Source organism: Diuraphis noxia, unplaced genomic scaffold (genome assembly GCF_037042655.1).
Source record: "Diuraphis noxia isolate RWA-SAM2 unplaced genomic scaffold, SU_Dnox_SAM2 contig0002, whole genome shotgun sequence".
NCBI lineage: Eukaryota > Metazoa > Arthropoda > Insecta > Hemiptera > Aphididae > Diuraphis > Diuraphis noxia.
In genome coordinates, this window is record NW_028301712.1 from 8,400,308 (window position 1) to 8,422,453 (window position 22,146).

General features: G+C 28.4%; 4 protein-coding genes and 1 long non-coding RNA gene across 11 annotated transcripts; 3 read left to right on the forward strand and 2 right to left on the reverse strand.

The window, feature by feature from the left end:
* The first annotated feature begins 747 nt into the window (after positions 1-747).
* cyp33 (peptidylprolyl isomerase cyclophilin-33) lies at positions 748-2,066 on the forward strand. The gene is made up of 2 exons (XM_015511627.2): positions 748-1,020; positions 1,121-2,066. Exons 1-2 carry the CDS (start codon positions 892-894, stop codon positions 1,886-1,888), a joined length of 897 nt encoding a protein of 298 aa, XP_015367113.1. The 5' UTR covers positions 748-891; the 3' UTR covers positions 1,889-2,066.
* A 1,403-nt stretch (positions 2,067-3,469) lies between these two features.
* LOC107163983 (eukaryotic translation initiation factor 4E-like) lies at positions 3,470-6,270 on the reverse strand. 3 transcript variants are annotated; one of them, XM_015511637.2, is made up of 5 exons: positions 6,018-6,270; positions 5,694-5,874; positions 4,272-4,434; positions 4,074-4,207; positions 3,470-3,991 (listed from the first exon to the last, which is right to left on the reverse strand). In XM_015511637.2, exons 2-5 carry the CDS (start codon positions 5,852-5,854, stop codon positions 3,889-3,891), a joined length of 561 nt encoding a protein of 186 aa, XP_015367123.1. In that variant the 5' UTR covers positions 5,855-5,874; positions 6,018-6,270; the 3' UTR covers positions 3,470-3,888. The 3 variants fall into 3 exon arrangements, with proteins under 3 accessions (XP_015367123.1, XP_015367122.1, XP_089075743.1); XM_015511636.2 differs by having other exon boundaries at positions 5,694-5,945; XM_089219617.1 differs by having other exon boundaries at positions 5,694-6,270.
* A 67-nt stretch (positions 6,271-6,337) lies between these two features.
* LOC149058044 (uncharacterized) lies at positions 6,338-8,380 on the forward strand. The gene is made up of 2 exons (XR_016190286.1): positions 6,338-6,540; positions 8,067-8,380. It is a non-coding gene; the product is annotated as an uncharacterized LOC149058044 (long non-coding RNA).
* LOC107163960 (eukaryotic translation initiation factor 4E-1B-like) lies at positions 8,270-11,705 on the reverse strand. The gene is made up of 5 exons (XM_089219616.1): positions 11,544-11,705; positions 9,352-9,554; positions 9,003-9,180; positions 8,763-8,905; positions 8,270-8,462 (listed from the first exon to the last, which is right to left on the reverse strand). Exons 1-5 carry the CDS (start codon positions 11,550-11,552, stop codon positions 8,351-8,353), a joined length of 645 nt encoding a protein of 214 aa, XP_089075742.1. The 5' UTR covers positions 11,553-11,705; the 3' UTR covers positions 8,270-8,350.
* A 136-nt stretch (positions 11,706-11,841) lies between these two features.
* On the forward strand, positions 11,842-20,887 carry e(y)3 (PHD finger protein enhancer of yellow 3). Of its 5 annotated transcripts, none has more exons than XM_089219613.1 (14): positions 11,847-12,094; positions 12,173-12,218; positions 12,311-15,341; positions 15,418-15,502; positions 15,594-15,805; positions 15,862-15,987; positions 16,062-16,314; positions 16,380-16,514; positions 16,717-16,883; positions 16,969-17,116; positions 17,186-17,312; positions 17,452-17,516; positions 17,698-17,804; positions 20,394-20,887. In XM_089219613.1, exons 3-14 carry the CDS (start codon positions 12,344-12,346, stop codon positions 20,504-20,506), a joined length of 4,536 nt encoding a protein of 1,511 aa, XP_089075739.1. In that variant the 5' UTR covers positions 11,847-12,094; positions 12,173-12,218; positions 12,311-12,343; the 3' UTR covers positions 20,507-20,887. The 5 variants fall into 5 exon arrangements, with proteins under 5 accessions (XP_015367130.2, XP_089075741.1, XP_089075740.1 ...); XM_089219612.1 differs by having other exon boundaries at positions 12,173-12,214; XM_089219614.1 differs by lacking the exon at positions 17,698-17,804 and having other exon boundaries at positions 11,846-12,214.
* Positions 20,888-22,146: the final 1,259 nt, after the last annotated feature.

The following is a 22,146-nucleotide window of genomic DNA, read 5'->3' on the forward strand; positions in this document are numbered from 1 at the left end:
TAGAAGTTATTACTTAAAAAATTGTAAACATTTCAATTTTGCGTAGTCAGTCAGTATTGAGTACATTATAAATTATAATATTATTTGTGCAGTATAATATTATTAATATTTATTATTTTGAAAATTTGATTCATTGTGTTGTCTAATTAAAATTATTGTGTTTTTATAACACACGTGTAGATGGCGCTTTTACCCCTAGTTGTACCTTACGGCGGCTTTAGAAACATTTGAGGGCCACTGATAAGGTAGTCGATACCAGTCCATACTATCTTAGTCCGTGGTTCTAATATAATCACGATATGTCTACAACATATTTTCTGTGATATGACTGACGATACAAAGACAATAGTATTTTAAATCATGGATATTATCACCTAATAAAAATCAAAATATCCAAATATAGAATAATATGAATATTATTTAATAATATTTTTATACAAGCTGAATTATTGTCTAAATTGGCCACTTGTTGGTGTGAAATATAGTCCATAATCCCTGGAATCTGGATGGTTATAATCGTGAGAAAAACGAAAAAAATTATTTTCCGGCATCCCTAGAATTGTTTGAATTTTGAAAAATAAAAATATATATTTTAAAATTTATGATTTATTATATTTATTATCTAAAATTAATTCCGATTTGGCATTTTCCAGTGTTTATTCTGATTTTAGATGTTTTTTAAATAATCATAACCTAATAATATTATTGTTATATTTATTTTGTTTAGTTTGATGAATGATAACGATATTGATTACAGAATACCGGCCAAGTACTTAGACAATTTCGAAGACAGTTTTCTATTTTTGACTGTTGTTCGTTTAGTTGTAAGTTATTAAGTTATACAATTTTAGAAAATAAGAACGCGTTAGATAATTAATAATTGCTAACAAGATGAATGACGCCGATACTTACAAGTCGTATTTGAAGCGCACCGTTTATGTTGGTGGATTAGCTGAAGAAGTAGACGAAAAAGTATTAAGATCTGCATTCATTCCTTTTGGTGATATAGTCGATGTCCAGGTAATGTTTAATATTTTGATAAAGTTTGATCTATAGATCTGCATTGGTTTTCTTTAATAAATGCGACTTAAATCATTTTTTAAATTTATCATGAATATAGATGCCATTAGATTATGAATCTGAGAAACACCGGGGATTTGCATTTGTTGAATTCGAACAACCCGAAGATGCATTAGATTCTATTGACAACATGAATGAAGCAGAGATATTTGGTCGCACCATCCGCGTGAATTTAGCAAAACCACAGAAGATCAACAGAGGCTCAACTAGACCGGTTTGGTCGGAAGATGACTGGCTTGTACAGTATGCTGGTAAGACACTGGAACCAAAAGACGATAAAAAAATTGAAGAGGACAAGACCAAAGACGAGGCAAAGAACCCACAAGTTTATCTTGATATTAAAATTGGCAAAAAGGATGCTGGTCGAATTATTATCATGTTGCGAGCTGACATTGTGCCACGCACAGCAGAAAATTTCCGTTGTTTGTGTACTCATGAAAAAGGTTTTGGATATCAAAACACCACGGTTCATAGGATTATTCCAAATTTTATGTGTCAAGGTGGTGACATAACTAATAACAATGGCACAGGTGGACTGTCGATTTACGGGAAAAAGTTTGATGATGAAAATTTTGAACTTAAACATACAGGCCCTGGAGTCTTATCTATGGCTAATTCTGGTCCAAATACAAATAGTTCACAATTTTTTATTTGCATGGCTCGTACAGAATGGTTAGACGATAAGCATGTTGTATTTGGCCATGTGTTAAGTGGTATTGATGTTATGAAGAAAATAGAGAAATGTGGAACAAAAGCTGGCCTACCAACTGAGAAAGTTATAATTGGTTCTTGTGGACAGTTGGCTTAATGAAATTCATATTTTAGGAAGACATAATTTTTTTTTTTTTAAATTCATTTTGAATTTTTTACAAGCATTGAAATTTATCTTGCAACGTGTATTGATAGGTTTTGTAAATTATATTTTTATATATTTAAAAATGAAAATGTTTTTTTTTTTTTTTTAAATACAATATTGGGTTAAACAATTCTAGTTTTTCAATTTATCATTAACTAAAGAACAGTAACATTGATTTATAATTTATTAGCCATTCTTTAAAACACGTACAGCTCTTAGTGTTTGCGGTTGATGTAAAACTTTTCAATCATATTGACTCTCTAAACGACTGCATTGTCATACAAGATTTACTAAATGCATTTTTGTAACATGGTTCAACAAGCTAGGACCGGATTTTAACACTGCTAAATGTCATCATATGAATTTTACATATTATCTTAAATCTCCAATTAGTTTTAAACATGTAATTCATGGGACTAATCTTCAATCACTTGATAATTCTGTCATAGATGGTTTTGTTCTCTGTCCTTTAAACTTTAATTAAACGCATGACAACAGAGTACAAACTAGTGTCTCCACTTAAGGCCCTGTACTGTTCACTTGTTAGGCCTAATTCTTGAATACGGCTCTGTCATCTAGGACCCTAATACTGCTCAGAACGCAATAATACTTGAGCGAGTTCAAAATACATTTTGAAAACATGTTAGTCATGTACTCAAGATTGTATGTCTTCACCATAATTATTTACCTGTTATCAAATACCTCAAACTTGATTCACTGGTAAACGTGCTGCTAACCTTAAATTTTTATCAGAATTATTAACTGGGCAGATTGACCCACCGCTACGGCGCTGTATGTCTATTGTCAATTCAGATGGAATTATCTAAGACAGATGATACCACTAACTTAAATAGACTTAGTCACAGCTCGCTACACTAATAAATATCAAGAAATTAGCATTCAAAGTTAATGAAGAACTGTGTAAACTATAGGTAGTAACTTAAGATAATGTCATGAAAACAAAAATACTAACATGATAACAATCTGTAAATAAATATTTGTTTGTTTGCTCAAGCGCCATTTATGAGGAACTTTAAGGATTGTAATTATTACTAATTAATGTTAACACAGTTATAATATATGGAATTAAACATTGTTCCTGAGAAAAGCTGAAGAACTAAAGATGATAGCATAAAGAAAAATACATAGGAAAATAAACTGGGCCTACTTTAATGGTCACACGTTGTTAAGGAAGACCCAGTTGGTATAAGATACTATAGAAAAGCAGAAGTTTAGGTAAAAATGGATGCAAAGTTAGTGGAACCAAATAGCCAATGGAGGGAAATAATAGGGAATAACTAAATAAATTGAAGTAAAGTATGTTTATTTAGCTGTATGGTCTTACCTGCCCAAAGCCGTACAAGAACAAATTAATTTGATAGGAAATTAAACACGAGTAATATTTAGATACAGCGATTATGTATTTTTGATAAAATAGTAACAATATTAAAGGTTAAACTATTTTTAACAAAATCTGTTTAAATAATAGTTACATAAAATATTCAGAATTTTTTTTTGTATTTATATAATATATAAATACATAAGAATAATATTGGCTTAAAATATTTAATCTTAAATATTATTCGATAATAGTTGAAACATGTCAAAAACAAACTAAATTAATACTTAAAACAATATGATCGCATATATTTAATTTGACTAGTTATTAAGAAAAAAAAATAAAACAATGTGATCTGGATAACAACAATAATTTTTCAACAATATCTTTTTACTTCTTGTATTTATATAACAAATAGAATTTTATCATTGCTGAAGTATTAACATAGTTTATAGGCCATTAGACTTAATACCATAATAATTGTAAATAAATAGCCTTTATCATTTAAATTGTAAAACATGTTACATTTTTTTAAATTTTATATCAGAATAAAACAGATTGTGTTTAATATACTTTTTAAAAATAATATATTTAAATATTTGTGTCATTTGGCCTAAACAAATTTTTTGTGGGAATTCATTTTTCTCTTTAAAAATTCACTGTGTTTTTCAAATTTCAACTTTTCTTTAGTATCGAGGTATTGCTTAAGTTTTGAGCTAAAATAATATGTATCAAAAATTATTGTAACGGTTAGGTTAGTACATAACATTATATAAATATTATTCATAATTACATTACCCAATATCGTTAACAATATCTGTGTCACATGAAGAAATCCAAACAGATATTTTACTGTATTGACGCCTATTATAGACAATACCGCAAATATTATCATTGTACGGTTCATACATTCCACCAATCATACTCAACAACTAAAAAAAGTCGAATAAAGTAAATTTTGATAAATACAGTAGAAATGAAGGAGGCAATTATTACAATATCCATCCAGTACTGATCTAATAGTCCACTATCCTTTATTAACCAACGTCCACCATTTTTGTTTGTTGGGTCTTCCCACATAGGTTTTATATCCGATTTAAATACAGAGTAATCACAGCCAGTTGTTAACATACTTGGTATTTTAATATGATTAAAAATACTGTGAATAAAAACATAAATTATGATTAGTTTCCCGTTGAAATGATAAACGTGTAATACAATTTATTTTAATACTTACCCAAAATATTAAACAACTAATAAAACTGTTTTCTCAATAATATCTGATTATTATTAATGTCTTACTTTTTTGACGGATGTAAATAATATATCTAGCTTAGATAATATGAAAAAAAAATCTGTTACACTTAGATTGTAGGTACAGTACCTATAATTTGTGTTGTAATAGCTACTGGCATAGTGACATAGATCAATTTTAAATAAAACACATAATAAATACATTGTACTAAACCCTGACCAGTGAAACAGAACTACAAGAGCCAAATTTTGATGTATAGGTAAAAAATGTATTTTTTATATTGCATTAATGGCTAGGTAAGACCAGGGCCTGGGAATTATGATACTTGGAGACACCACCATTGTTGAGTTATTGACAACCTATCATTAACTTTGTCAGGTAACTGTCAAAATACTTATCAAATTCTTTATTTTTAATTGTTTCTTTAGTTTAAATTTAAATTAAGTACCTTGAATTCTCCTTGAGTTTTGACAGGCCTGAAGGTATAACTACACAGTTAAAGAAAAACATTTTTTGTTAAACTCTATATTAATGCTTGTTCTAAAATATAATTACATGTGAATCACAGTACTTGGAAACACATGTTCAAAGGAACTTTTTAAAACGATTTATTCCAATTTCCATTAACTTAATGGGAACAAATGTCTTTTTTCTTGTGAAGGAATATAATGTTTATTATTTATTTCTATTTTTATTAATTATTTTATTTTTCATATATTCTAAATTTTAAGGAATTTAAATAATTTTTAAGGCAAGCTTTTATTGATTGTTTCTTAACTAGTCTAAACTTGTTTAAAATAAACAAATCAAACATTTTTAAAACAAAACAAGTACCTATTTTTAAACAATGATTACTACAAATTATGATAAATCATATTAATACAATTTTAATTATTGAGGAACAAAAATGTTGTAAAATTGGGAGAAGAAACTAGCTTTTTACTTAAAGCCAGGAACGAGAAAAGTTTTATTTGTTTTTTTTTAACAAAATAAACATGAATGTGAACTAATTTCATTTTTAAAGGAACTTTCCAAGCACTGGCAAGTCATAACACTGATTCATTTTTCTATAAACAATACAAATACTCAAGCACATCTTGTGAGTTAATAGTTAACAAGCTTCTAACTGTTATATATTTTTTTTTTTTTTGGTAAATACTTGCCTCCAAAATTTTTCAACACTGTCAAATTCACACAATCCGTGCAAGTTATCCGTCCAATTGACATCTGGAACTGCTGTTCCGCTGAATCTCCAATACCATAGCTTCCACGAATCGTTCAACAAATGGACGTTACCTACGTCGTCTTTAACAAGTAGTGCCATTGTTTTTAAAATGTTTAAGTCTGTAACGATACGGTAATCTATAAAATATGACGCGTCATGTGCGGCGAAGTGGAAAACGAATCGTAGTTAGCTGGTGTTAAAAATAAATTAAATGTACGACATATTATTTTAATAACACGGAACTAAAATCAAAACGACGTACCTAGATTCTACGAGCGCTCTAAATCTACCAACGTCAATGCCATTAACAACGAAATGATTTTCAAAATATCACATAACGTGGATACCTGGTATTCAAGCAAGACGGTTGACGGATTTATTAATATTCAATGAACACAAACTATAAAAAAAAAATTGAGAAGTATCGTGTAGGATAGCAACTTGTATAGTAAGTACTAAGTAGTAACGACGACGTATGGAGTATTGGAGACTCATGGAGTACGGTTTTATATATTGGGAAAAACGGTCGTATTGAATATCAAATTCAGACATTCAGTACGTAATTTTCAGGTAAATCGACTTCGCGACCATGCCATGTGACAGCACTGTTTATTGATATTTGATAATCATGATTCTCGACCACGATTAAAGATATACCTTAAATCGTGTTCTCGACATATTTAACAGTTTAACACAATTAGTAACTACTAACTACCTATCTAACAACATTATTTGTTGCCTATTGATATTTATTAGTTATTACCCAACGACTGCTATTATCATAGGTATATTTTAGTATTTATTTTTTAAAAGATTAAAACTGTAAAGGTACCTCTCGCCTCTCTGTGGTTTTCCCCCACTTTTTTAGTACTTTGTCATTTTGTCTTTCGATTTTTGTTTTGCATTTGGTCAATACTCAATTTTCTCAATGGTCAGATACTTAGATGTTAGATGGAAGTGAATTTGAACGTCTTAAGAGGACGCTACACAACCATTTGTTGTCTTTGCCTTAAAAGTGCATAACATAGAAAATGTTCGCTCAGCAGATCACGTTTAGCTCCGTTACCTATATAGTTTAAAAATTAGAGTAAATTGACCTATTACAATATTATAAAACTTGATGGTAAGAACATTGAATTTAGTAGCTTAGTACTACGGAGTTGGATCTTGGATCGAATAACATTATGAATTTAACAAGATAAATTTTTATTATTTAAAAAAATACATTAAAAATATTAAAAGGACGTGATACCCGTGCTGTGTGTTGCCACTTGTCTTACAAGCGCGTAACAGTAAAAACTGTTTGGCGTGGATAGAACCACTCCGGCCGATTCTCACAAAGTCCGGTTAACGGTTACTGCGATTTTTACATGCAGAATTCCGCCAGTGAAGTGTCCGTTAAGGCGTTAACTTTCACCGGACATTGAAACAACGGCCCATAAACATAGCCACATAGGGAGTGAATTTGGGGGGTGCTGAAATAATTGATGGTATACTTAGTCTGCACTCTTAGTAGAAACAACATATAGAAGGTACATAATATTTACTGTGTCTTAGCATTTTTATTTGTTTGATAAAATTTTTAAGACAAAAGTTAAAATACTTTTAAAAATCTGATATTTTTAAGTTTTTCAAACTTCAATAACTTTTTACGTATTAGTCTTCAAAAAGTAAAAACGTTGCGACACAGTTAAAGTTCTCATTTTTTCATGGTGAAAAATTTGGTTTAATAGTTATAATTGTAGACTTCCCAGTTTTTCTCTGTGCTAAATAGTTTTTGCTATGCTACGCACTAGTAAGACAGAGAGACATTAAGAAAATAAGAAAAATAAGATTTAAATAAAACTAAAAACAAAAAATAATTTGACATACTATAGAACTCTGGTTTGGCTTCTGTTAATCAATTATCATTCTTGAGCCTTTGTAATTATTCTAGTAGCATACCTACGGACGTGGAGGAGGCTTGGGGGTATCCCCCTCTCAAACCGAAATTCAGGTCTACGTACACCACTGAATGGTTCTCATATTTTGCTTTAAATAGAGAAAAAATGTATGCACAACTTTAGTATTTGTAGCTTTTGAAAATTGTGTATAATAAAATGTAGATGACAGTATAAAACCGCTGCAAAATCTTCAACAGATGTTAAATTAAATTGGAATTTTTCTATAGTAAGGGCTCATTAGTCAGTCAGGGTTCATTAGTTCATATAATTATACAGGATTTGCAGTTTACTTAAAATACATTGTTAACATTCTTATTACTTATAGCTAAACACTGAATGTGTACACATTTTTTCTGTTTAAAATATAGATACAATCAGCAGCCTGGGATAGTATAAAAATATATGCTAATTGATTAAGACAGAAAAATTGCCTGTTAGAAGAAGCCACTCTTACGTAAAATGTCCTACTGTGTAATATGCATAGCAAGGAATTCGTTATTCTTCTAAGGATGGTATAATTTTAAGATTTGAGATATAGCTTAAACAAAAAATAAATTAAAAACTCAAGTAATAAGCTTTCTTAATTTTTAATATTAATTTTTTATTTTAAATGCGTTTTATTTTTAAACATTTGTTTTTCAACTTTGCTAATTTATATCATAAATGAGTGTTTCGTAAATGATCCTTGTTTATTTGATGTATCTGCATGAGACTCATAAACCATCTTTTCATTTTGAGCGCCCAAAACTTCCTTTATTTTCCTTCTAAAATATAAATTAATCAATATTTTAAATTAACAATAAAAATGTTCTTCAATAATCAAATAAAATATTTGTTGTTTAAATTGTTTATACTAGAAAAGCAAAAATATGTAATATGTAGGTAATAGATTACTAGTTTAAATTTCAAGATTTCTTGAGGTTTATTACATATCTTTTTAGTACTGTTAAGTAACAGTGGTTATAAATAACATAATATGTGTTTTATCAGTAAACACCACATTTAATGTAATAATATACCGCAAGTAGAAAATGTCAAATGTCAAATTATATTTTGTTACATACCCTATAGCCATAATGTTACTTCCGTTATCTTTTGATGCATTGTTTGTCCATACTGCTATTTTAGTTGCTTTGGCTCGTACATTAACTATTGCTCCATTAATTTCAGAACTTTGGTCATATATTTCACCGATTATACTCAATATCTTAAAGTGATAAAATTAATAAAAATAAATATATTAATATTAATATTTTTGTATTTGTAAATGAAAATTAAATAGAAAAATAAAGTTTATTCCTCACAATATTTTTCCAGTACTCGTCAACTTGTTGGTTATTTTTTGCTGGTGGTAACTGTAATAACCAACGACCGCCAGCACTATTATTTCCATCTTCCCACATAGGTTTGATTCCATTTTTAAAATAATTATAATCACATTGGTTCGAAAGTTGGCTTGGACGTTTTATGTGATTGAATAAGCTAAAAGTTGAGTTTTTATTTGTAGGTCATTATTAAGCACAATTGTTTGAACGATTATATACTAAGTAGCATCAGTAATCATATACATTTTATATTTTGAAATGAATGAGAGGGACAAATGTTGAAAGTATAAACAGGCTTAACTTAACCTAACCTATAAAGATAACTCACCACCAAAAATCTTCAACAGTATCAAAACTAGCAACTTCATGGATGTTTTCTTCCCAAATTTTACTTTTTTGTTCATAGAACCAAAGTGTCCATTTATTCTCTAATGGATGTTTAACAACTAATTCTGCAACAGTTGGTTCAGTTTCAATTGATTGTTCATTTTCAACTTTTGGTAATTCATCTGACTGATTAACTGGTTCTCCCTAAATAAATATAACATATTTAAAAATACAAAAGTTATTACAAATAATACATGAAAAAATAAATTATAGTAAGCAATAAGTGCTGCTTAAGAACTACTTATTTCAGAACTTTTAAAATATAAATATTCAAAATTGGAAATAAAGTTAAGTTTTATTACTAATTACAAACTGGTACTCACTCCAATTTCCTAAATTAATGTTTATCTTAGGTAAAATGTTATGTCTAAAATAAACTATTTTTGGGTAAAATTGATTCAATATAAGTTTATTTTCAAAATACAAAATATTTTCTAAACATCAAAATTTTAAAGTGTTTTCAGAGATAAGTTGATTTGGTTTATAAGTTAGCATATACTTCAATATATTATGCATTGAAATTAAAACCACTAGCAGCCTTAGTCATAATTTAGTTTTATATACTGTCTAACAAGAGTAGTGTCGGACTGGTTCGAAAAAGCCCAGTCCGCGATTTGGAAAAAAGGGCCCCCAAAAGTAGACTAGAAAAAAAATATCGCTACGCTTGCAATACAATTTGCATGTATATAATAAATTTATTTTTCAATACAATCGCCATCATATACAAATATTAATCATATAGCTATAGCTATATAGGCACAAATAATTAAATACGTACCTAATTAAAATTCAACCATTGAGTAATCATTCAATATATTTACTGGTTTTAATCTATTTTCAATGTTTTTCTCAAATACTAAGACTTTTTTTGCGGGGTTCCTAATAGTTCCCAGAACCATCGGACTGTTTTTATTATCAGACAGGAGAAATCCCTCTTATCCAGGAATCCAACCCCCAATGTACGCCACTGAGGAGTAGCTCCTACACTGGATACACCACCGTGACATCAAACGACAAACATTATAAAGAAAAACACCGATTCAAATTGTGTCGTAGATTCATATTTATTATAATTAATATTAAATATATGAAAGGTAAAACAAATTGAACAATATATATTAAACTTGAATAACATCTCAAATCAATAACCTTGATAGTTCTGATGAACTTTTAGCAATAGTATCTACAACAATTTCCTTATCAACAACATAGTCTCTTTCAATATTTATCATTAACAGAGCTTCCATAATATCTTGTGAAATTAATGATCTTAATTTAGTTTTAATGTTTTTAAGTTTGGAAAATGTTCGTTCATATGTAACTTGTGTACATGGTAACGTCAAAACAAATTTATATGCCAAGTATATATAATTAAAAGATCCTGATTGTTGAACAATTTCATACAAAATATTAAAAGCACATCTTAAACAATTGTTACATGTATTGCATTCCAAACTGTGGTCAATATTTAGTTCTGGTTCAGAATTGGATTCATAATCAAAAGATAGATCATTTTTTTAAAATGTGTCATTAAAATTTTTAGTTATTGACTTTACAAGCTATTTATAACCCTGCGGGCGGCCGTATTTGTATTTATTTACTCTAAATTAATAATAATAATATTAATAGGTACAAAATTAGGGGCCCCCAATTACCATAACTAAGCTGGGGCCCCGTTTGCAATTGCGGACTAGCGGTCCGGGCCAGTCCGACTCTGAACAAGAGAACCAGACGTAAATCAAATTTTCTACACATCTACATGCGACACCCCGTTTTAGTGGAAGTGTAGTCAATGACAGGGAATCAAATGGGGAAGTGAAAAATTTGCATGATCTTTTGATAGATAGGTGTAACCTGATATACCTGTGGAACTTTGTCAATAACACCATGCAACTAAAAATAACGCCAAATAGTAAAATTTTATTAAAATAAGTAACTTAATATTTAAGTTCAGAATAATATAATGATATATTTTTAATAACAGGGTATAAATTAAATAGTAATAGCTATGGTTGAAGCACCTGAAACAATTAAAATCGTATTGATGTTCAAAATATACATTTAAGCCTTATAACTGTACCTGTAGCAAAATGATTTATAAGGAAGTAAAGTTAATAAAAACATGTTTCTCACCTCGACCATATTGAGTTAATTTTTTACTGGTTCTTGGTTAACTGAAAAACTAAAATGGTGTGGACTGTGGATTGTTAATTTATAATTACCACATACGAAATAAACGACAACAAAACATCTAGAAAAATGTTTTCATTATATTCTGGGTAGGTATAAATCACATTTCATTTAAGAAAAAAAGTGATTAATGTTTGATAAGGAATGAGACCACGTTAACAGTTTGACCATATGTACATTATTTTTCAACATTTAAGAAACAATAAAAGGAGCCACCGGAAAGATGTAAACATAATTTCTCCATTCTTGAAATTTGTTGAAATATCAAGTATCAACTATGGAAGTATGGAGTCCCGACTCTGGAGTATGGATGTGGAGTATGGTAATATTGTGCAGTTGCGTTTGACGAATACTGCCGATTAACAAGTCTAAACTTATCGACTACCTATACTTCAGCTTGGACCTGGGTGAAATTTCGAATGTCAGTCGACTCAGTCATCCAACCAACTACTGAAAAGTGATATAGCAATTATCGTGTTTGGTGTTTTTAACCTGTCTGTTTTAATGTTCTCATGTGTTATTATCGAAATTAATTAATTCTGTTTTGTGTTGAATTTAAATATATCTTTTAGGATAGACTGATGTTCCAACTTCGCTTGTGCTGTTGATTTTAGGTAGGTAATAAATGTATCTATATTGTAATTAATATTATTAGGACTAGGTACGTTTTATTTTTTATCTAACTTGTTAATTTATTGTTTTAATTTTAGAGTATTACAAATCGCTATTAAGTTTTAAGCAATATGGAAGAAGAAAAAATTGTTACTGATGTCTCTGATAAGCGTAAAGTTGAGGATGACAATCTAAACCCTAAACCTAATCCTAAACGAATCAAACTCGTTCGACCTGTATTTTCACCTGTTGCCAAACCTTTAACCTCCACAACTTCAGAAGTCAGTAAATCTGATGTTCTACCTACAGATACATCTAAATCTAATGTTCACCCAATAGAAATACCTAAATCTGTAGTACCACCAACAGAAATACTTAAATCTACTGCATCACCGACAGAAATACCTAAAACCACTGTTCTACAATCAGAAATACTTAACACTTATGTAAAACCAACAGAACTATCTAAATCAAATAAAGATTCTGGTTTAAAAGTTTCTACTATCTCTGATGTTTCACTACCTTCGGAAGAACCAATTGATCGACTAGAAACAATTAAGTCATTTGTTGGTCCTTCAGAAACTGTTAAAAAGCCTAACCTTCAAGTTCCTGACGAACAAGTGGACAGCAGTAGTTCAGATGCTTTAGATATAAAAAATATATTTAGTGAAGAAACAAAAAAAGAATTGGAACATTTAAAAAAAAATATTTTCAAGATTGATGATGATGGATCATCCTCAGAAAATGATAGTCAACCAAAGCGACCTCGATTGAAACGACCAACTTTTGTTACATCAACTGTTGAAGTTAAAGTTGAACCTACCGATTCAAAAATATTTGATAAAGTAAATGAAACATCAAGGTTAGACCCAGTGAAATCTGTTAGTGAAGAAAATGTTAACATAACTTTGGAAAAACCTACAGAATCTAGTTCTGAAGAAAAGGTTGATCATGTAATAGAAAATATTACTGAGGACATAAGATTAAATCAGGTAGAACAAGTCAACATTTATGCCAAAGAAATAACAAATAATTCTACCGTAAGTTCAAATATTAATAGAGTTGAAGAAGAAATACCTACTGCATTAAAATGTATTAAATTAGTTGAAAATAAAATTAGTGTACCAAAGAGTGTTGTAAAAAGTGCTGAAGTAGATAATTTGCTTGATGTTGATAAAATAAAATCTACCCAAACTGCCACTGTTATACATGAAAATACTGATGTAAAAGAGATGGCTAGTTTATTACCTGAAAAAAAATCTTTTGACAAAATAAATGTTAATTTAATAACTGAAGAACAAAAATGTATAATTAAAGAAAAGTCGATTGAAAAAAATTCTCTTAGCAAAGGTGCTTATGAAAAAGAAATAGATTATAATGTTGTGAAAGAAAGTGCCAATGACCATTATAGAGTTATTTTAGAAAGATTAGTAGTTGACAAACAATGCAACTTTAAAACACAAGATAAAAACCCTAATCCAATAATTGTGGAACCTAAAGATGACAAATCTATTGTTGAATCCAGTTATGCATGTACTGACAAGTACAATAAAAGCATTAATGAAATTGATATTGAATATGGAAATATTGGTAAAATTAAAGATGAATTATTTGATTCACAATTAAATGATACTCGGAAAGATGATACTGTTTCTTATTTAGAAAATACAAATCTAAATTCTAAAAAAGATGTACATGTTGAAAATGAAAACAACCTTACAACAAATATTTTATCAAAGGAAGTACCAGATAATGAAGAAAAAAATTCTCAAATGTTTAAGTCTGATATTTTAAAAGCAGCTCTTATGTCAAAAAAATCACCTGAAATGCTTGGAAATTCATCGGAAGTGTATGATCAACCTTCTTCAAATGAAAATCCAATAGTGTTAGAAACTAAACAAAATGAAAATTTACCACAAATAGGGCAAGACTCTATTGTTAATAAAATTGAAGCCGAAATTAAACTTGCTATTAAAGATCAATCAAGTAAAATTAAAAAATCTCAAAATAAAATTGTTAGTAATATACCAGAAATGTCTAAAGAAGCATGTAGCTCTATTTCTATTAATGAAAATACAACAGTTGGTAAACATGACGAGCCTCCTAAATGGGGATCAGCTAAAATGAATGAAGTAGAAAAATTCTTAAATGATTCTAATGTTACCATTACTCCTATTTGCAAGCCTCAAGAATCACCCAAACTTGGTAAAATAACATTAAAGTTGCCCAAAGTTGGAAATCCAGAAATTAAATCTGAAACTACAGTTCGCCCAGATGTTAAATCTGAATTGATTAAAAAAATTACAAATAAACATATTGCTATGGGGGATAGTCCTTTAAAAAATGCTCTTTCTCAACCTTCTAAATCTTTTAATGAATTTGCTACTATTCGCCCTGCACCTAAACTCAGTGCTGAACAAATTGCTCTCTTAGAACAACAGATTTTGAATACTCCCAAAAAAAGAGGTAGACCACCAAAAGCTTTGGCTCAACAAAAGCAATTATTGTTAGAATATCAACAACAACAACAGTCAAAAGTTCAAGAAGGCTGTACTGAAAATGAACCTGTCTTTCATGTTCCATTGTTTGATATGGAAGACATGAGTGGAGGGGCAGGAATGTTTGATTCATTTGAAGCATCAACACCAAAGCGAGGAAAGAGTATCAGAGGGAAAGGTAGTCGAGGGCGAAGAGGACGAGGAGGACGTGGTGGCCGTGGACGCGATGGATCAGATAGTGATACAGCATCACTTAGTAGACGTGTAGATGATGAAGGAGAAACTTTTCATGAAGAAATGAATCATGAAGAAGAAACCAAACATGTAGCTATGATAGAAGCTGAGCGACTTCGTAAAGAAGAAGAACGGGAAAGAAAGTTGGAGGCAAGGAAAAAAAAAATAAAACTCCGTAATGATATTTTAAAAGAAAAGAAATTGAAAAAGAAGCAAAGAGCAGAAGAAAGAAGACTGCAGTGGCATGAGAAGAAAAGACTTATGCAAGAGGAAAAGGCTCGAGCAGCTGAGATGAAGAAATCTCTTCCACCACCTCAAAACTTTGATGATGAAACTCGTATGAGTGCTGATTGTAATAATAGTCTATCCCAAACAACTGCTAGGAATTTCCTTTTAGGTATGTTATAACATTAAAAATAATTAAAACAAAGGATATTAATATATTATATTATGTTGGTAATATATATTTTTAGGTGAAGAAGATTTATCTATTAGTGGTGCTACTAACGATAGCATTAGAATGAAAAAAGGAAGAATGGAAGTCATTGATCTTGAAAGGTAAATTTAATTATATTTTACAATACATTTTATTCTTTTAAAAATTGCTGATAGTATTTTAATGTAGCCATTTATTTATTATTTATAATAGTAATAAAACATTAACTGTTGATCAAATTGCTGAATACCAATGGCCATTGGATGGTGGTGAGTTGTATATGATTCAAGAGCAGATATCAAATTTCTTGGGTGTTAAATCATTCAAAAGAAAATACCCTGGATTGAAACGTCGTAATGTCGAAGCTGAAGAACGTACATTCTTGTGTGACAGTGGATTAGTTGCTGAATCATTATGTGATCTTGGTATATTTATAAAACAAAATAATATTTTCATATATTAATTTTAATGTGTTAAACAGGTTTAACAGTTCTGTATAGTTCTGAAGTATTAGATATCATGTATACAGATTTTCCAGAAAAATACGAAGAACTGAGAGAATATATGAGACTTAAACATGCCAAAGAATTAACTAATCGACAAAGAGGTATTGTATAAAAGAAGTTTTGTTAGTTAATAACTAAACATAATCAAAAATAAATTTTATTTTTATGGCTAAAGCATTGATGACAATTAGTTCAAACAATGATGGTTCAAAGTTAGATTTACGTGATAGAGCTATGGAAGCTGTAGCCAATTGGAATGCCAATTTAAATAAGTCTCGTCTAGAGTCTCGTAAGTGTTCAATGGATATGCAAACATTCATTGTGCACTATCCAAAAAACAAATGTAAGAAAATGGCTGTGCCTAAACCTAAAATTGGCAGTTATCCATTGGCTCTACTACCCGGACAATTCTGTGATTACTACGCAACGTAAGAGTTAAAGTAACTAAACTAAAATTTGTTTTGAACTTCTCAAGTTACTTTGTAATTTTTAGTTACTCTAGTGAAGATCTACGTTACTTGCCAATGAATACTGTTATGTATGGTCCTTTGAAATCTGTAGATAAAGACTTTCCTGTTTCTTTAAGCAGCCAATCTGAATCTGAAGATAGTTCTTCTGACGACTCTAGGTAAACTAAATCATTAAATTTGTATGTCTTAATTAACATAACTAAAACTATCAAATTGCATGATGAATATTTTGTAAATAAACAAGGTTTAAGTATACTATGGTGTAGGGCTAATTTCATTGGCAAAGATTTAATCAGAAAGGGTATTTTACAAACTAACCATTTTTGCCATGAAGTGTTCATGTTTAATATTAATTAATAGTGATAGTGATGATTCAATTGATGTTGACAACAAATCAGACAAAAATTGTTTGGATGGTCCAAGTGATAAAAAAGGAGCTGAATGCAAATCATGTTTCGGTACTGCAGATAAGAACAAAATTGGATCGGTCGAACCATTAATTCATTGTTCTAAATGTTTAACAATTTGTAAGAACAATTTATTTAATAAAAATATTAAATATTCTTTTAAATTTATGTTTTAAAAATGTATTTATTACATTATCAATTTTAGATCATCCAACATGTTTGGATATGACATTGGAGATGATTCCCTACATAAAACGCTACAATTGGCAATGTAATGAATGTAAATCTTGTGCTCAGTGTAAAGAAGTGGCTGATGAAGATAAAATGTTGTTCTGCGACCTTTGTGATAGAGGGTAATTAAAAATATATTTTGAGTCAGATGATTGAAGTTATGGCTACTTTGAATTTTATTTTTTGTCTAGATATCACATTTATTGTGTAGGACTACGTAGAGTGCCTGAAGGTCGTTGGCATTGTCAAGAATGTGCTATGTGTAGTTCGTGTGGAGTTTCTGATCCTGGTCCAGGTGATTCTAAATGGTTTTACGAGGTAATAGTTGAATTTAACTAATATTTTGTTAAACCTTATCTAAGATAAGTTATCTTTTATATTTTTATTTGGAATTGTGTAAAAACTCACATTTATTTTTTTATTTTTTTATTATTTAAATTTTATATATTTATTTCAGTTTAAGAAAACTGAAAAAACTGGTTCTAAAGTCTATTGTCGTACATTGTGTGCACCATGTTCCAGGTATATTAACACATTGACAGTTATTTTGAATTATTTTGTTTATTATTATTTATTACGTGTACATACATTTCATCAATTTTCTTGTGAAAATAATTTATTTAAATCATTAACACATTTTATATTTTAATACAAATTATATACATTTTAACATAATGGGATATTCTGGTTTGTTTCTGGCCAGGTCATGGAAAAAAGGCCATTTCTGCCCTAATTGCATGCGTTGCTATCCTATCAAAAACATCGAGCGCATGACACAGTGTAACAGTTGTGATAGATACTTACACCCAGGTATATAACAAAAGCTTATTGTTGTTATTACTTTTTATTATAATACAAATACATGTTATTTTTAACACATTGTTGACCTATGTGAGATTTAAAACCTTTAAGATAATATTTAAAAAAAAACTACATTTTAAAAAAAAAATTTAAAAAAATATTATATTTAAACTATCTTAAGAAGATGTAACAGTCGTAACACTGGCATTTGTTATCTCTGTTTTACCAGTGTGTAACATAAATTTATGATCAACATATCATGTGTAGCCTCGTAAGTTTGATAATTAGAATTTATTTATTATAAACCATATTGGTAAGTGCTTTATTTGTGTTTGTATGGAGGTTTCTTACGATGATCAATTTTTTAGCAAGTTTTGTGTTCTTAATATAGCATAAATTAAAAATACTCATACCTCATTTATAAACTGAATTATTGTAAAAACCTATATACAAACCTAGATAATGTTCTTACCATCATATTTCATAATAGGTCGATTCACTCTAATTTTTTAATTAATGATGCTATATATGATCTGCTGAGCGAAAATTTACTATATTACAAATTTTGAGACAGATAACAAATACCAGTTTAACGTCCTTTAAATTTAAACATGGAATAAAGTTATTAAATAATAAATTTATATAATACATATAATATTGTTGATTAATTATAAATTATTATTACCTATTTTAATTTTAAATCCATTTCAATTAGAATTTTTTATTTCGCTTATTAAATCTTTGTGTTGATTCACTTGATCAGATTCTTAAGAATTTAAGAATTCACTTTCCTTCAAACATCAAAAAGTTACTTGTATTGTGAGTTTTACTAAAATGTATTAAATAAATTATGACATTAATAACCAATGTGTCTGACATATCCTGGGAAAATGTTTGCTTTATTTGCTATGATACTCCATTTATGTTAAAAGATACTTCGGTGGCTGACTTATATATATCTACATGACAGTCGGGACAGAGTGCAAACTGATGTTATCTGACTGCCAGTCATCGAAAACTAATCGCCATCAAGGTTCCTTATTAACATAAAAGGAGTATGAGTTATCATAAGTTTTGACACATGCATACAATTTTTCATAGTAATAGAAGTGTTTTAGTGTAATATTTTTTTAATAACTAACAAGTAATTAATAATTTTAATTTATCCTGTGTTAAACAGTTTTATTAATTTTGCATACTATTCTAGACTCAATAAGTTTATAATTTATCTTAAGAGGACGCCACATTTGCATGTGTTGTCTCCATCTTACAAGTGCATAACAAATTTTATGTTCGGTACATCACATTTAGCTAAATTAGTTTAAAATTTTAGAGTGAATTAATCTCTTATAAAAATTAAAGGTAGCATTATTGTCAAAAACATCATATGTGCATTTTATTATATTTAAATTTTAAAGCAAGTTATGAGTATTTTAAGATTTACAAACAATTAACAATTTTAAAATACTCATTCTTGCTTTAAAATTTAAATATAATAAAAAGCACTTGTGATGTTCTTGATAATATAATGTTACCTATGATTTTTAAAAGAGATCAATTCCCTCTAAAATTTTAAACTAATTTAGCTAAATGTGATGTACTGAATATAAAATTTGTTATGCACTTGTAAGATGGAGAAAATACATGATGGCGTGACATTCTCTTAAGGTAATTTTTTTGTTGTAAATCACAATTTAAATCTATATCATCCAACAATTTTATGAAATGATGCTATTCTGCCAATTTTATAATCATGTTTTTGTTATCAAAAGGCTTAAGATGGACTTGTATAATATTTCTACCCCATAAAAAATTGCTTATTTGATCAAATACTATTTATATCATTATTCAAACTAATAATAAAATAGAATATTTTAATATCATGTCGATTTTATTATATGAAAACTTCAGAACTATAGAACTTTAAGATTTAGAACTATAACCTTAGAACTATTTAAGATTTATAGATACATTTTTCAAAAAGAATATAGTCTACTTGAGCTACTTTGAGAGCTATGTTTAAAGGGGCAACTGCTCCTGGCATCATAATTTTCATATTTTAAGAATAGTGTCGACATATTTTTTATACCAAAAACATATTCAGCAAAGAGGCTTTAAATTTATTTTGCCCCTGACGCCTTTAACTCTTAATTCGATGCCGACTACTTCATATTTTTAAGATTTATTCTATATCTAAACAATATTCTTATTATATAAATTAAAATAATTAAAAATATGATCCAAATACGTGTTACAACCCTACCCACTTAAAAACCTACAAACAAATATACAAAAATAGCCCCTACCGCAACACCCCACACCCAATGGCCTATGTTGCCGCAAGTTCTCCTTACAAAAAAAAAAGTTAAAAAAAATATGATGTTGATAATAAATTTGTTTTTGGTTAAGTCAACATGGTGAATTTTTTCATTTGGGTCGACAATTGTGTGAAGTTTTAAATAGTAACTATGACCATTGTTCTATAGGGTGGGCTACCTTGATTTCCTATTTTCTTTACGGCTAACTCTAGAACACATGGTTACCCACTCTACATATTCATCATTGTTATTTTATTAATTTTATATATATATATTTTAGAATGCATCAGTGAAAGTTCATCAATTAACCAAGTTGTTACATGTACTATATGCGAAGAAAAGGCAGTTTCTAGATTGTTAACTACAGTGCCTAGATCTTTAATTAAAGTCTGAATTAAAATAATAGATATATTTTAAACACAATAGAAAACTTTCCTATACATTTTTTTCTCTGAACATATGAATGAGTTAATTAAAATATGTTTGATTACAAACCTATTGGTTTTATTTTATTATTTTCGTTAAAAATTATACCCATACTATTTTAGGAATAGTTATAAATTTTAAAGAAAAAAACAATAAGTAAAATATTGAAGCGATTTTAATTAAATTTTACTGTAAAATATATTAATTGAATCTACGATTAAACTAATTAAAAAAAAAATGCTACTTATTGATGAATATTGCTTATATTGATTAATTAGTTATGAATAAATCTAACTGTATTTGTCAATTGTTGCCATTAATAAATTTATAATATTTAATTGGATGTATATATTATTGGCGAATAAAATATTACTATTTGTATTTGATAAGAATATGTATTTAAGTATTATTTAATAAATACATTGCACATAATATGCACAATTTATACACATAATTAGGCACACAAAAGAATAATAAACTAAAAAAATTGTTTAATATGTATTGCAATTAAATCCCTAAGTTAATAAATTGCCTTAATTATTATTGAATTGGTAATAAATAATAATTTTGAGCATGCGTTTTATTTGGAAATCTACTCAATCATTTTTAAATGTATTCTTTTTTAAAATTTATTTTGATCGCTTATAGTGTTAGGTTATTGCTTATTGATAGAACTTAATTAAATATATATTTTTTAATTTGTATATTTGTGTTGTATAATTGTTAAGTAATTTATTGTATTTTACTGATTGAATAATATTGAATATCAATTAATTTATTATATTATATTATATTTTGTAGCAAAGGTCACATCTGACTTAACTTTTGGTTAGATTATAGTGTTTTTTTTATATAATGATTATTAATGTCTTTTATAAAAATATAATTGTAATTTACATGATTTTAATATATATATATATATATATGTATGTCATATACTTATTTAATCATAATAAATTATGTTTTCTTTACAATATTTTAAGTAGATTAATAGATTTCAGTGAAATTGTGTAATTTAGTTTTTATTTTGAATATATATATATATATATAATTTACCAGATATTATAATTTTTAATTAATTATTCCATTGATCAGCGTCTCATCTGGGCGCAACATGTAAGGAAAAACAACTTGTTTTAAATGCATGTCTCCAGTGGCTGAAAATATTTTTATCAAAAAAACATATCAAATTAAATATAAAACTGCTCTTTTACAAATCCTTAATTAAGCCTAAGTGGACATAATATGGTCTACAACTATGAGGTAATGCTAAAAAATCCTTTCTTAGCAAAATACAAAACAAATACTATGTTCCATCACCATTATCCCATTTTATATTTCTAATTTTACCCTTCATTCTGACTTAAAAATCAAAATGGTTCATGAAAAAGCTAACCTTCTAATATTTGGCTTAGCTAATCTTACGATACCTACATATCCACTACGGCGTCCAAATAAAAATTAGTACAGAGATCTTTTTAACAGTTAACAAAAAAAAAGTAATAATTATAGTCATAATTTAAAAAATACATATCTACGTATATTTAATCAAAAGAAAGTGTGATTACTGGATAATTTCTTCCCTTGCCCCATTCATGTTTTTTAAA

Excerpts from the sequence above, each read along its gene's own strand:
- cyp33 (XM_015511627.2), top strand. The coding sequence starts at position 892 with ATGAATGACGCCGATACTTACAAGTCGTATTTGAAGCGCACCGTTTAT. Across the intron at positions 1,021-1,120 it reads GTGATATAGTCGATGTCCAG|ATGCCATTAGATTATGAATC; the intron begins GTAATGTTTAAT and ends TCATGAATATAG.
- LOC107163983 (XM_015511637.2), bottom strand. The coding sequence starts at position 5,854 with ATGGCACTACTTGTTAAAGACGACGTAGGTAACGTCCATTTGTTGAAC. Across the intron at positions 4,435-5,693 it reads AGTGTTGAAAAATTTTGGAG|TATTTTTAATCATATTAAAA; the intron begins GCAAGTATTTAC and ends TTTTATTCACAG. Across the intron at positions 4,208-4,271 it reads ATCAGTACTGGATGGATATT|TTGTTGAGTATGATTGGTGG; the intron begins GTAATAATTGCC and ends GACTTTTTTTAG.
- LOC107163960 (XM_089219616.1), bottom strand. Across the intron at positions 9,181-9,351 it reads ACTGTTGAAGATTTTTGGTG|CTTATTCAATCACATAAAAC; the intron begins GTGAGTTATCTT and ends CTCAACTTTTAG. Across the intron at positions 8,463-8,762 it reads AGTAACATTATGGCTATAGG|AAGGAAAATAAAGGAAGTTT; the intron begins GTATGTAACAAA and ends TTTATATTTTAG.